General features: G+C 40.2%; 1 protein-coding gene across 1 annotated transcript; it reads left to right on the top strand.

Moving 5' to 3' along the window:
* The first annotated feature begins 915 nt into the window (after positions 1-915).
* On the top strand, positions 916-1,836 carry LOC127942291 (olfactory receptor 52Z1P-like). Its single transcript, XM_052537970.1, has one exon. The coding sequence runs from the start codon at positions 916-918 to the stop codon at positions 1,834-1,836; it is 921 nt and encodes a 306-aa protein (XP_052393930.1).
* Positions 1,837-15,900: the final 14,064 nt, after the last annotated feature.

The raw sequence follows: 15,900 nt of genomic DNA, 5'->3' as shown, positions 1-15,900 counted from the left end.
AGGTACGGTTTCGTGGGTGCGCATACGAGTACGGAAGACAGCATACACATCATCCAAACGAACCGAATTCTGACGTCAATCGACCCCGGGTGCGCACCAAAAGTGCTAGTGTAAAGGCAGCCTTAAACGATAGACAAAAAGAGATGAGAGCAAGCAGGTTAGTTAAGGGGAGGACAGGTAGAAAATGCGTTCACCTTCACTGAGAACCACAGAGAGAGATCACTGTTGATCACAATGGAGATCACAGGAGTAAACTCTACAGATCACTAGAGATCACAATCTTGTGTTAACTCCAGAGATCTCCAATGTTTACTCCAACATTAACTACAGCGATCTTCCTTGATCTCCAACGTTAACTCCAGTGATTCCCTACTTTATCTACAGCAATCTCCAACATGAACTCCTGTGATCTCCACCGTTAACTCCTGTCATCTCCAATAATATCTCCATCATTAAAGTGATCTCAAAAATTATCTCCAGTTCAAATGTTCAACTGTTACATAAAAAATTATAATTATAAAATAAAACAATAAAATCTGATTATTATTTCATGTCAGACTTTAACAGTACAATACATGTAGAATAAATAAATATTTTTAATTCAAGAAGAATACACAGAAGAATACTAGACACAGAGAAATTCATCATCATGTGATCTGAAACCCCAAGACAGTCATCCAAAGTTAAACACAATGCTCTATATAAACAGCATGAATGCACAGTAAAGTAAGAGCCATGATGTTATTCATTTGTGTTGTTCATTTGATTTGAACTATTTTGGATTACTGTTTGTAGGTATTTTAACTTTACACATTGACTGGATTACTGCCAGCACCTAGAGACAATGAAGACTGAATCTAAAAAAACATTTTAATCTAAATATTTTGTGTTTACAGTGTGTTGAACATTATTGGGATGAAAAACTCATCAGTTGTGTCATTGATAATACTGGAAGCCTTTTACAGAATGGAGGACCTGAAATATCTATACATTGTCATCTTTTTCATGTTATACATGCTTGTACTCTTTGCAAACCTCACTGTGATCTTTGTCGTTATTAGCAACAAAGTGCTTCATAAACCAATGCACATCTTTCTTTGTAACTTGGCTGTAAATGGCATCTATGGTAGCACAGCTTTGCTTCCCCCCATGCTATCTACTTTAATGTCTCCTTTTCAAGTGGTATCTCTGGCATGCTGTAAGGCTCAAACTTACTTCCTGCACACATATACTATCATAGAGTACACCATTTTGTCAGTGATGTGCTATGATCGCTATGTGGCAATCTGCTATCCACTGCAGTATCACACTATTATGACGATCACAAAAGTGTATAAACTAATAGTTTTCTCATGGGGTTATCCTTTAGTGGCATTCGCATTGTTTTTTATTCTGACTCTGCGCTTGACACAATGTAGAAACATTATAGGGCGAGTCTACTGCTCCAACTATTCTCTTGTCAAACTGTCCTGTGATGACACAAATGTTGTGAGTACTATTGGACTGGTTTCTGTTGTTGTATACAGTTTTCCTCAGATTGTGATGACTTTCTATTCATATGGACATATTCTTAAAATATGCTTTACTGCAAGTAAAGAGTCTAAAATAAAAGCACTGAAGACCTGCACTCCACACTTATTTGCAATAATGAACTATAGTGTGGGATGTTTTTTTGAAATTGTACAAAGTCGCTTTGACACAAGTTATCTCCCATTTGAAACACAAATATTTATGTCACTTTATTTCTTGATATTTCCTCCTATTCTGAATCCTGCCATTTATGGGCTGAGTATTCAGGCTCTGAGAAGCAATATTTTTTCGACTTTGTGGCTCTAAGAATAAGTTACTGCCTTTAAAGTAGGATCTTTGTTATTTTCTAGGTGAAAAAAAGCATGTTTTCAAATGTTTCATTGTGTCAATTAAACAGCTTACTTTCCAAACATTTTTAAGTTATATCTGAATTATGCTAAGGTCTCCACGCAAGATGATATGTTTCCCTCCGAAAGCAGTAGTCAGTAAACAGTGTAATGAACACTGATTGTCACCATTCAAGAAAACAAGTAATTCAACAAAGTTTCACTTGGTGTTCTGTTCTTCTCCTTACTGAGAGATGTGGGAGAAAAAAAGAAAAGTTCATGGATATGGGTTGATACAGTAGATGGTGCTAGCAGGTATTGTGCAGAGGCTGGAGAGTCTGTGGTCAGGACTGCCTGAGCTAGCCCCTATAGGCCAAATCAATCCCTGATGTTTGTCTGCATCAACAAACACTGGGCCTAAAAAAAATTCAGCGACTGGGGTCTAGTCATCAAAAGGCACTCCAGTTAAGCTTTCCATCCCAAGAAAGACTTAGGAAATAACAATTAAGACAAATAAAATGCATTTCCTAGTGATAAGTTCACTCATGATTTTTTTTTTTTTTCAGGGGCTGCTAAGGCCAGACTCCTATTTCTGCTTGAAAGCAATCTCAGGTTAAACAATGCAGCCAAGAACAAAAATAAACAGTTGTTTATTTTCTGTCAAAAACAGTTACTTCTAAAGCTGTTGTATAATGTTGTTCATTTTAAGGAATTTGCATGCTTTTTATTAGTATATGTTTTGCCCTGCCTTGCAATGATATGACTGTCATGTTGTAGTATCCTATTGCGGAGTGTTAGAAAATGTATTACAGTAATTACTAAAATAATTTGTCTACATTACTATAGTAGAATTACCACAACAAATGACCATACATAGGTTACAATTTACTATAATACCTTGACTATAATATGGTTCAAAACACTACAGTATTTACAATGGAAATATTACTACATTTTCTAGAAATAATTTAATACAGTACTTTAATACAGTACCGTACTTTTTCATGTGGGCAGCCAGAGATCAGTTAAATATATGGGATCTGTTTAATTATCTTCAACTTGCGAAATATTTTGACAACATTTTTTGAACAGCGGATGGTAGCAAATAAAGACAAATCACAATAAACAATACAGATTTTAAATGCTTTCCCTACATGCATTCTTGACTCACACTCGCTGATTCTGTCATTACAAAGGCAAAACCTGTTGTGTATATAAAGTTTTGACATTAAATTTGCTATTACCTGTAACCTTATTTGCACCTATCATTTGCATTAATACTAATAAAAAAATAAAAATAGCAAGTGGAATCACTGAAATTATATTTATTTTAAACCTATATTAAACCCAGTAAGCTAATAGTTTTTGAACTATTAATTTGAACTAAGTTAATACTTCGAGATCTTTTTTTTTTTTTTTGATTATGGTCAAGTCAAGTCACTCTTATTTATATAGCGCTTTAAAAAAAATACATTGCGTCAAAGCAACTGAACAACATTCATTAGGAAAACAGTGTGTCAATAATGCAAAATGATAGTTAAAGGCAGTTAATCATTGAATTCAGTGATGTCATCTCAGTTCAGTTAAATAGTGTCTGTGCATTTATTTGCAATCAAGTCAACGATATCACTGTAGATGAAGTGACCCCAACTTAGCAAACCAGAGGCAACAGCGGCAAGGAACCGAATCTCCATCGGTAACAGAATGGAGAAAAAACCTTCGGAGAAACCAGGCTCAGTTGGGGGGCCAGTTCTCCTCTGACCAGACGAAACCTGTAGTTCAATTCCAGGCTGCAGCAAAGTCAGATTTTGCAGAAGAATCATCTGTTTCCTGTGGTCTTGTCCTGGTGGTCCTCTGAGACAAGGTCTTTACAGGGGATCTGTTCCTGGGGCTCTAGTTGTCCTGGTCTCTGCTATCTTTCAGGGCAGTAGAGGTCCTTTCTAGGTGCTGATCTACCATCTGGTCTGGATACGTACTGGATCCGGGTGACTGTGTGGTATCCTGAATAATTGTCATAATTATAATTATTTTCAGTTTATTCTTGTATATATTTCATGTGGCAATATCCATTTTCCTTGATTTGATTTATATTTTATTTATATAATTTCTATCATATTATAAATGCTGTGTTAATCAAAATACATGTTGCAACTATTTCGGGATTTTTCATAAGAGTTATCGTTCCGATTTAATATGCATATTATCAGCTGGAGATGGATGTGTGTGATTGGTTGGATGAAAAGGTGCGCGCCACTGCGTGCGGGAGTTCTCGCGATATGCTTCATTCATGATAAAGCATCGGTGAAGAAACATCGCTTGAACGCTCATTCATTTAATATCATCCTTTACAGGTATAAAATGTACACAAGACACACCATCACTGCTTTAATCGTTTTGTAAGAAAAGCTGTTCTCTATACTGTTTGTTTTTCGAGATGCATATGATTGATATTCTCATAAACTCGGTCTAATGTTAACCATCAAATCCGAGCACATGGTTAGCATAAATGTGCCGTGATTAGATCGCACGCTGGTTATTAGGACACGGATGTAAAATACATGTACTGTTATATGCATTTCATGTTATACTTTATTCATTATATATGTTGTTATTCCTTATGTTATGAGTTTATTTCATGCTTTTTCACTGATATGTATGTATGACGCCCAGAGAAGACTATGTAGTCGAGTGGACCTATTTACATACCTGGCCTTGTGTCATAAATTGTGATTTGTGGTTACAGTAACAGCATCTAAGTCAATACTGTGTTGATACTATGCATTTGTGAATATACTGTTGAAAAGTGTGAGACTATGCACATGTGCAATTCACATCATTTGTATTGATTCATGATAAAGCATCGGTGAAGAAACATCGCTTGAACGCTCATTCATTTAATATCATCCTTTACAGGAGTATTACAATCTTGGAGGCACCGCTGGGATTGATGTTCGATGGAGTGACTCCCTGACCGGTAGAGCCCATTTAGCAACATCATCCCCTTTTTAGTGACCCAGATGAACTGCAGTGTGAGGCATTCAGGACGAGTGGTGAAAAGAAAAAAAGTCTATTGAGCAGTGCATGCGCTGGGGGTTCAGTTTGTGACCAGTGGCATCCAAGTCAAGTCAGTAAGGTAAACACTACTCTGAACAGCCTGTCTACACAGTAACAAAAATGGAGGAGCTTAAACATCTTCAGGATGAAATTGGTGAGAAATTATGCACACTATCACTTGAAAAGCTGGCAAAACTCAGTGTCTTCCTTCACCTGACACGAGAGGATGAGACAAATGTAACTCGTTTGTATCTGTTGCGACTCCTTAGTAACTATCTACTGAGAGCTGAGCTAGAAGAGCTAGAAGATGGCGGCATGGCTGAACTTTTAACAATTAATGATAAACTGAGCCAGCTAATGGGAATAACAATTAATGCTTCAGAACAGGCTACAGAGAGAGTGGAAAATAAACCTGGAGATGTTAACACAGTCCAGAGGGCAATGCAAGGAAGTGGAGAAAGTGCAACTGAATTGTTTTCTGCAATGTACATTAGTCCTACAGCACCACAAAATGCAGTAAACAGACATACATATGAAGACCATGGCCAAGTTTATCCTCAACCCACATTTCAGAGACAAGTTACCTCAACATGGCAGAAAGATTTCAAGATTTCTGGTCTCATAGGAGATCTAGGGCAGAAAGACCGGCTCTCATTTTCTAGTCTGGCACGGCAGATAGAAGGTGGACTCAACAAGGGCTATGTAGAACAGGAAATAGTAGATTCTGTCATCAGAGCTATCACACCAGGGCTTCAGCTGCGGAGCTATCTAGAAGGAAAGGCAGGATTAACACTCCCAACACTGAGACGGATACTCCGTTCTCATTTTCAGGAAAAAAATGCTACTGAACTATATAAGCAGCTCACCACAGAAGCTCAGCGATCTAGAGAAACGCCACAAAGCTTCCTAATAAGAGCTCTTGATCTGAGACAGAAAATTTTGTTTGCTTCTCAGGAGGATGACTCAGGGTTAAAATATGATCCTGCCCTAGTTCAGAATATGTTTTTGCACACAGTCTTGACTGGATTGCAAAACGACCGCATCCAAAGTGAACTTCAACCATACCTATCAGACCCCACCATTCCAGATGAAGTGTTGCTGGAGAAACTCAATGTGGCTTGTTCCAATGAGTCTGAAAGGCAAAGCAGACGAAAATATGAGAAAAATGTTACCGTTCATGCTGTGCAGCCAAACGAGCCTGCCCCTGAACAAAAATCTCAGTCCAAACAGTCTAAGTTTGATTTAATGTCACAACTGAAAAGCCTGAGTGATGATATCATGCAGATTAAAGAGACAATCCAACAGCCCTTAACTGTTCCTCAGCAGTGTTTTGCAGTCTACAACAAAGAACCAGCAGCAGCAGTGTCCTCACAGCATCAGATCTCATCTCAGGGTTCCCAACAGACATCAGGATGGACCCAAATTCAAGAGCATCAGACCTGGAAGCCAGATACGGCTATATATCAACGACAGGCAGGTCCATACATGTCTCCACACCAGTTCTCACAAAGCCCACAACAGGTGAGGGAACAGAAAATACCTCTTCCACCTGCAAACCCAGTTCAGTTGTCTGCTGCTTCACAAGAACATTCTCTCCAGCCTCATCAGCATTATTCAGTGCCAGAAACTCACCATGGGCAGCCGTTTGTTTATCCTTCTCCTCAGCAGCATCCCATGTCCTTCAATTATGCAACTCAGCCATCAAGTTTTGCAGCACCACAGCATTATTCCCAGCAGTATATGGTGCCACCACAACAGTACCCTCGTCAGTTCCGCCAGCCCCGTTCCTCACTAGCCAGACAATGTTTCCATTGCCAGCAGCGGAAAGCAGAAGAACCTTGCACCCATTGTTACCACTGTGGCAGCAGCGAACACTTCTCAGCTGGCTGTAGGAGTAAAGGTGCCAGGCCTCAGATAGGAGCTCCGTTAAACAAGAGCGGGTTGCCCCCGAGGGACAGGGTGTGACCCGAGCAGTAGGGAAGTCCCCAAAATACGAGAAATGTAGCATGGGCCATGAGAGACAGCTTGAGTTTCAGTCGCTTGATAATATTTTAGCTGCCCCTTGTCAAGTTAACCAGCATTCTGCCATCACGTCCTTAGTAGGCAAACAATGCCTTGTGACCTGTTATCTACAGAAGAAAAAGACAGAAGCATTATGGGACACAGGCTCTCAAGTATGCATTATAGATGAGCAGTGGAAAGCCAAATACGCACCTACAGTGACATTGAGAAACATTTCTGAGGCAACTGAAGCACCAGACAGTCTGCGGTTGGTGGCAGCCAATGGAACAAACATGCCATACAGCGGATGGGTGGAATTGAATTTCAAGCTGGCATCCCCTGTAACCGATGAGAAAGAGTTAAAAATTCCTGTGCTTGTCTTGAAGGACCATGAATTATCCAGACCCATCATTGGGTATAATGTGATAGAACAAATAATGAGACAGAATGAAACAAATGGATCTCATGATGTGACTAATGTGTGTTTGTACAGGACTGTTAGAAATGCTTTCCCCAGCATAAAGAAGAAAAGTGTACATACCCTCATCAGTTTGGTGACTACGGATGTTTCCAGCGAGTACATAGTAAGAACCATGAAAGAGCCTGTAAACATACTGAAGCACACCGTTATGCAGATTCAGTGTCTGGTAAAAGTGCTTTACGTGAAACAAGAAAGTGTACTGCTGTTTGAACCACCTGTTAACCCACTGTACCCTGATGGCCTTGAACTTTTTGATACCCTCCACATTCTGAAAAGGGGAGCCCGCCCAGTGATTACTGTCATTGTGCAGAATGGAACAGACCATGACATCATGCTCAGTGGTAAAACCGAGATAGGAACTTTGCAGCCAGTCAAGTCCGTCTTACCAATAGCAAGTCCACAGTCTGCAGCCACAACCTCTGTCACTCAGGTTCTACCGGAAACAATGGAAGGAGACGGTAACGGAGATTCATGGGACCCTCCAGTAGATTTGAGCCATTTAACTCTGCCTCAACAACAACAAGTGAAGCAGATGTTGCGGGAAGAATGTCATGCCTTCTCGCAGTCAGATGATGTTATTGGCTGTGTTCCAGGGTTGCAACTGAGTATTTCATTAAATGATAACACCCCTGTTGCCCGCACATATACATCAGTCCCTAAACCATTATACCAGGAAATGAAGGACTACTTACACGACCTGATTGCTCAAGGATGGGTGGCTAAGTCTCATTCCCCTTATTCGTCCCCAATTGTCTGCGTCCGTAAAAAGGATGGCAGCCTCAGGCTGTGTATTGACTATAGGGACCTGAACAGCAAAACAATCCCTGATCGCCAGCCAATACCCAGGGTGCAGGATATCCTAGATGGCCTTGGGGGCAATGCGTGGTTCTCTCTGCTTGACCAGGGAAAGGCGTACCATCAAGGCTTCATGTCCCCAGAGAGTAGGTACCTTACTGCATTCACAACACCGTGGGGTCTCTATGAATGGATCCGTATCCCTTTCGGCCTCATGAATGCACCTGCAGCATTCCAACGGTTTATGGAGGAAAGTCTGGAAGGTTTGAGAGACAAAATATGCATACCATATTTAGATGACATCCTGGTCTTTACTGAGACTTTTGACGGACAGGTGGAAGCAGTAAGGAGAGTGCTGCAAAGGCTGCAGTCCCATGGAGTGAAGTTAAAACCCAGAAAATGTGAGCTCTTTAAGAAGGAGGTGCGTTATCTGGGCAGAATTGTCTCAGCTGAAGGCAGTCGTATTGATCCAGCAGACACAGTTGCTGTAACGGCACTAAAGGAACGGAAACCAAGCACTGTGGGAGAGCTGCGCAAGATTCTGGGCCTGCTCAGCTACTATCGTCAATACATTAAAGACTTCTCCCGGATCGCCAGTCCCCTCTATGACCTGCTAAAATGTAAGGCTGATGGTAATGAGCCACAGAGAAAAGGAAGACACAAAGAAAAAAATAACAAACGGAATCATGTGGTGTCATCAAGTAAACCAATTGAGTGGACAGAACACCATCAAGAGATCCTTGAAAAGTTGATTAACTGCTTGATCGAGCCTCCAGTCTTAGGATTTCCAGACTACTCCCAGCCGTTCATCCTCCATACAGACGCATCCAATCAAGGGTTAGGTGCCGTTCTATACCAGAACCAGCATGGCAAGCTGAGAGTTATTGCCTATGGCTCCCGGACCTTGACAGCGGCAGAGAAAAATTATCATCTGCACAGTGGGAAGCTGGAGTTCTTAGCTCTAAAATGGGCTATCACTGAGAAATTCAGAGACTACCTGTATTATGCACCAACCTTTACAGTGTTTAGTGACAATAACCCATTGACCTATGTGCTGACCTCTGCAAAGTTGAATGCCACCGGGTGTAGATGGGTGTCGGAGCTCGCAGACTTCCACTTTACCATCCGCTACCGTCCAGGTAAAGAAAATATAGATGCGGACTCACTCTCCAGGATGCCAACGGATCTGGAAACGACAATGAGAGAATGCACGGAAGAGTTCTCCTCTGAATGTGTGGGAGTTGTGATTCAAGCGGTGGAGCTCCAGAATAATCCAGATGTCTCCCTTGCTGTAGCCTGTCAGAATGTATTAATATGTGGGGAGGAAAATGAGGGACTCCTCAAACCCCTGTCAAAAGAAGAAATTAGACAAGCACAAAAGGATGACAAGGACATTAGAGGAATCATTGAACACTTGCAAACTGGATCTAGGCCTCCTCAGCAGTGGCGTTCGGTCAACTCGTCATCCAAAGTTCTTCTGAGAGAATGGGATAAGCTGAAGCTGGATGAACATGGCATTCTCTTCCGCCACACATCTCAAAGGACACAGCTGGTATTACCAACTCAATTCAGAAAAACTGTTCTAAGGGAAATGCATGATGAGATGGGTCATCAGGGCCTCGACCGCACCACAAGCCTCATTAGGGATCGGTTCTTCTGGCCCTACATGCAGAAAGACATTGAGAACTATGTCCTGAGAACCTGCTTCTGCATCAAACAAAAAAAACCATGCCGTGAGACAAGAGCACCCCTTAAAAGTATCAAAACAACCCACCCTTTTGAATTGGTGTCAATTGACTTTCTACATTTGGACAAATGCAAGGGGGGCTATGAGTATATCTTAGTAATTGTCGACCACTTCACCCGATTTGCTCAGGCTTATGCCACAACCTCAAAGTCAGCAAAAACAGTGGCTGAACGATTATTCAATGATTTTGCCCTCAAGTTTGGGTTTCCGTCCAGGATTCACCACGACCAAGGGGGAGAATTCGAAAATCAGCTACTCTCCCAACTCAGGAAGTACAGTGGCGTCGCTGGCTCAAGGACCACCCCCTACCACCCACAGGGAAATGGGCAGGTGGAAAGATTTAACAGGACGTTACTGCAGATGCTGAAAACCCTGACTGAAAAACAAAAATCGAATTGGAAGGATGCACTCAACAAATTAATCTTTGCCTATAACTGTACTAGATGTGATGTGACTGGCTTCTCACCATTCCATCTGCTGTTCGGTCGTACACCAAGGCTGCCCATCGATGCTCTTTTTGGTCTCAACTCAGACAACAACTCTCAAAGTTATAATGAGTACATGGAGCAATGGACGAAAGGGATGCAGGAAGCTTGTGAGATAGCAAGAGAACAGGCAAACAAGTATGCTGACAGAAACAAAAGAAATTACGATCGAAAAGTGAGGTGTACTGATCTGTTCCCAGGAAGCAGGGTCCTTGTGAAAAACTTGAGTCCAAGAGGTGGAACCGGGAAACTGAGGAATTACTGGGAAGATGAAGTTCACATTGTCACACGCCAGGTTGCGAGTGATGCACCAATTTACGAAGTAAAACCTGAACAGGGTAAGGGTAGATCAAGAGTTTTGCATCGCAATCTTCTTCTTCCATGTGACCATCTACCTCTTAAAATCACACCAACTCAAGGTGCCAAACCAAAGGAACCGAAGAGCAGCAGAACTCAGCCCCCCAAGGAAAGAGAAATTGAACCAGAGTGTGATAATGAAAGCGAAGAGGATGAGTACTTCTTCCTAGTGGAGCCTTATCAGATAAGACCACGAGAAAGCGGTGATTCCCCAGAAAAACTGGATAAGCTACCACCACAGCCAGTATCTTCTGAACCTCGATCTAGCTCTCCAGTATGGGAACCAAGGCCACAGTCACCCCAAGCCGAACTAGAGATAGGTCTTCCAGAACCTGCATCTGCACCTGAAAAAAGACAAGAACTTGATGAAAACGAATCAACTGTTGACACAATGCAACGAGGCTTACCTGTTAATGAAACAACTGAAGTGCCTGTGTCCAAGGACAGGACCTCAGAGGAGGAAAATGGGTACCAGTTCACCAGGAGAAAGCGACAGCCACCAAAAAAGTTTACATATGACAATCTTGGGACCCCATCGTGCTACAATGTGCAGATAGTAGGCAATAACCACTACCCACACTTTGCATCTAGGGCAATGACAGCTGTGGCACCCTGGTTAACAACACCACTTTGTTACCCCCAGCCCTCATACAGTATGTGCTATTAACTGAATTGCTACCACATGAACTTATCTCCCATAATTAGTTACTGTATGGACTGTGTTGAAGGTATGAAATGCCACTGTATAGCACATTAACCAGAGACTGTGTATTGCGCATAGTAAGAAACTATGGCAAAACAAAAACCATGGACTGTTATCAGATATTAAGAAAGTGGACTGTTGTGCAGTTTTGAAATTGTGGACACTTTGAGACTATCTTTTTGACAATTTTTGAATCTTTTTCCCTTTGCGAGGAACTTTTTGCCATTTTTGCTGGAGCAGATGAATGGACTGTTTTTTTTCTTTAAAGAGACTTGTTGGTAGTAAAAAAAACAAAAAACAAAAAACAAATTTGCACTACCTTATGGGACTATTTACAAACATGTGCCTCTAGTCTATTGACTATTAAGAACTCTTGTCTTGAAAATGGGCAATATCACCATTGTAAATGTTTGCTTGTTAAAAACAAAAAAAAAAAAGCTGTGAAAAAAATGCACAAGGAAATTGTTGATAACATTAGGCTACTGTTATATCTGATATCAGAGATAACTGCTGGTTAAAACTAAAAGTTTAAATACTGTGAATTGAGCATTACTGTGACAAATTAAGCAATTTGATGTCGGGACGACATCTTTTCTTTGAGGGGGAGAGTGTGGTATCCTGAATAATTGTCATAATTATAATTATTTTCAGTTTATTCTTGTATATATTTCATGTGGCAATATCCATTTTCCTTGATTTGATTTATATTTTATTTATATAATTTCTATCATATTATAAATGCTGTGTTAATCAAAATACATGTTGCAACTATTTCGGGATTTTTCATAAGAGTTATCGTTCCGATTTAATATGCATATTATCAGCTGGAGATGGATGTGTGTGATTGGTTGGATGAAAAGGTGCGCGCCACTGCGTGCGGGAGTTCTCGCGATATGCTTCATTCATGATAAAGCATCGGTGAAGAAACATCGCTTGAACGCTCATTCATTTAATATCATCCTTTACAGGTATAAAATGTACACAAGACACACCATCACTGCTTTAATCGTTTTGTAAGAAAAGCTGTTCTCTATACTGTTTGTTTTTCGAGATGCATATGATTGATATTCTCATAAACTCGGTCTAATGTTAACCATCAAATCCGAGCACATGGTTAGCATAAATGTGCCGTGATTAGATCGCACGCTGGTTATTAGGACACGGATGTAAAATACATGTACTGTTATATGCATTTCATGTTATACTTTATTCATTATATATGTTGTTATTCCTTATGTTATGAGTTTATTTCATGCTTTTTCACTGATATGTATGTATGACGCCCAGAGAAGACTATGTAGTCGAGTGGACCTATTTACATACCTGGCCTTGTGTCATAAATTGTGATTTGTGGTTACAGTAACAGCATCTAAGTCAATACTGTGTTGATACTATGCATTTGTGAATATACTGTTGAAAAGTGTGAGACTATGCACATGTGCAATTCACATCATTTGTATTGATTCATGATAAAGCATCGGTGAAGAAACATCGCTTGAACGCTCATTCATTTAATATCATCCTTTACAGGAGTATTACAACTGCGGTGACCCTCTGATCTGGATACAGACTGGATCTGGTGGCTACGGGGACCTTGGAATAAGAGAGAAACAGGGTAAAATTAGTTTAATTCAGTTTAGATTCAAGATGAATGGCGTGCTCAATCCCTTTTAAGTTTGATTTGAGTGCTCTTCAGTCCAAGGTAGAACATCTTAAGAGGCAGTGTAGAGAAAAAGAAATCTCTGATAGCCGAGGCACTCCATAATTAAAATGTCTTTATTGCAAAAATGACATGTCCTAAATGGACAACTTTAAAATGCCCACACGTAGCGGCATGGGGCCTTCTTCAGGGCATAGTGAAGCAGATAAAAAAACTGATCTTATAATGACAAAGACACACAGGTAGAAGCAAACACACAGGTGCTGACAATCAGTATTGAAGGTCTGCAGGTAATTACTAGGACACACCTCTCACACCGTTCTCAGCACTAAAGCTATTAGTTACAATAATAAACAGAAACACAGGCAACAGATAGCATGCATATATATTCATGCATACATTGCTAGGACACGCCTCTCACATGGTTCTCAACACCGAAGCTGCTGGTCACAACAATAAACAAAGAAGCAACAAATAGCATGTACATAGATTCATGTATATATTACTAGGGCACACCTCTCACATGATTCTCAGCAATAAAGCTGTTGGTCACAATGTAAGCAAAAAAACGAAAGCAACAGGTAACATGCATATATTCATGCTTACACCTTCATGTATACATATGCATACACATTGTAACGGAAACAGGTCAATTTAGCTCAAAGAGAATGATTTAATATTTTAAAGGGAATTTGAACAGAATCACTGTTTCACAACTGATTACTGAGACGCCCTGCAATTCACTGAACAAGCCGTTTAACATCAAATCTGCGCTGGATATTAATATCCAAACTATAGTGAAACACTTTCAGTTAGCACAGTAATAAGATCGTCAGTTTAAGACATTAACTTGTAAGCACAAAACACAAGATACTTCTCTTTTCAATATGAATAAGGCTTTATTGGATAAATCTAAGACATATAAATTGATCTAACACATTCACACAAGTTTCAGGAAGATCAAAAGTTAGGGAAAGATGAGTTTAAGAGAATGGAAATATGAAATCCCAAGTTTACAGCATTACATTAAATTGCATAGACATGAACAACCATCAATCACGTAATTAGCCCTCGCATTGAGTTCCTCAGTGAGGTTAAAATTATATTAGATACACCAGTAAAGGTCACAGTCTGGAGGTAAAGTTACTTGCGTCTCCTGTGAAAAAGGAGTCCCGGTGAAGGGGCTATCCTGAGGTCGTTGATTGGCTAGAAGTTCAGTCGCTGAAGTGACGTCTTGGGAAGCCCGTGGTTGTTGGCCGTTGGCTGAAGATGGAGTTGTGTGGCTGGTTGGAGTTGAAACGCGCAGACGAGGTCGACGTTACAAAACTTAACTCAGAACACGAAACTCTCAAATGGAAAAGAAAAGAAATAAAGTTTGACGAGACGAGGTGGTGTTCCTTCTCATTGTGGCTAAGTAGCAGCAGGCTTGCAGGCCGAAGCACGCTGGAACCGCGCTCAAAGAACAGTGATGACAAAAAAACATGGCTAATAGCAGAAACACAGCTAGAGACTAAAAGCAACATTTTATGGTGTCCTAAGTATTTAAACTGGCCTGTTGGCCACACCTCAAATGTTGTCTTGACCAATCAGATATTGTCTTGGCTCGGGGGTATCATAAATCATGTGTTTATCTTACCAAGCATGTGGTCCGAATTTTCCCGCTCTGGCAGGGTCTAATTTTGGAAATGATTCCTATAACATGAATACGATACATGGGACAAATAAATTATTGTCTGAACTAATTCAAGAAAGCAGATTCGATCACACACATACCAAACATAATTATGAATCATTAAGCTATGCCATAGTTATTAAAAAACATACACAATACGTGATTATAAGATGATAGTCAAATGTGTGGGTTACACATAAATGAATATGGAGTGAAGCGATGGACTGATTCATTTATAAGTCTTTTTGAGTTCATTCTGGTCCATATATATGTACAAAAAGCAGTTTCTTTGCCATTCTCATGATAAAGACTTCTGTGGAGACTAAAGACTAAAGACTATTCCCCCTTAGGAATTTCAGTCTGGTTCTGCTAGGTGGGGGGAAGTCAATGGAAGTGTTTAACTTGATCTCCTGGGTTTACATGTGATGTCCAGCGTTGCATTTCCATTACGAACAACACATTTGACACCAAATTTCTCGTCTTTCGAATTGAAATTGTAAATAATTGTTCTAGTGGTGTTAATGTTGAAAGCTGTTGTGTTAACAAGTTGGTTGCTCATCTTGCTTGGGACTTGTGGCACAGAATGTTTTATGACTTCCTGAGGAAGTCGGCTCCGTAATTCACACACAGCTTTGATAGACTCTTTAATTTGTCTGGTTCGACTCATTTCTGTTACAACATATACATATACAATATGCGAAAAGAGTAGTTACAGGAAAGAAAAATATTACAAAATCACAGAAAAAGTCTATAATCTATCTCCTCATTAAATCCTGGATAGTCCATTGCTTTGAAACTCCATATCCAAAAGGTTTCGTGTTGCAATAACTGTTTTAAAATATCACCTCCACGTATTGATTTTTTTATAATTTCAATGCCCTGAATTCTCAAAGATGAAGGGTCACTATGGTGTATTTCTTTATAGTGTTTGGCCATAGGGTAATCTTCGTTATTGACTGTAATTGCGTATTTGTGTTCATAAAACCGCTCTTTTAGTTTTCTTTTAGTTTTCTTTTTAGTTTTCTTTTAGTTCTGCCCACATAGAAGCACCCACATGGGCATTGTAGGCGGTAGACCACGTATTCAGAG

The sequence above is a fragment of the Carassius gibelio genome, chromosome A21 (genome assembly GCF_023724105.1).
Source record: "Carassius gibelio isolate Cgi1373 ecotype wild population from Czech Republic chromosome A21, carGib1.2-hapl.c, whole genome shotgun sequence".
NCBI lineage: Eukaryota > Metazoa > Chordata > Actinopteri > Cypriniformes > Cyprinidae > Carassius > Carassius gibelio.
The sequence above is the reverse complement of the archived record's forward strand: the minus strand, read 5'-3'. Positions and strand labels throughout refer to the sequence as shown.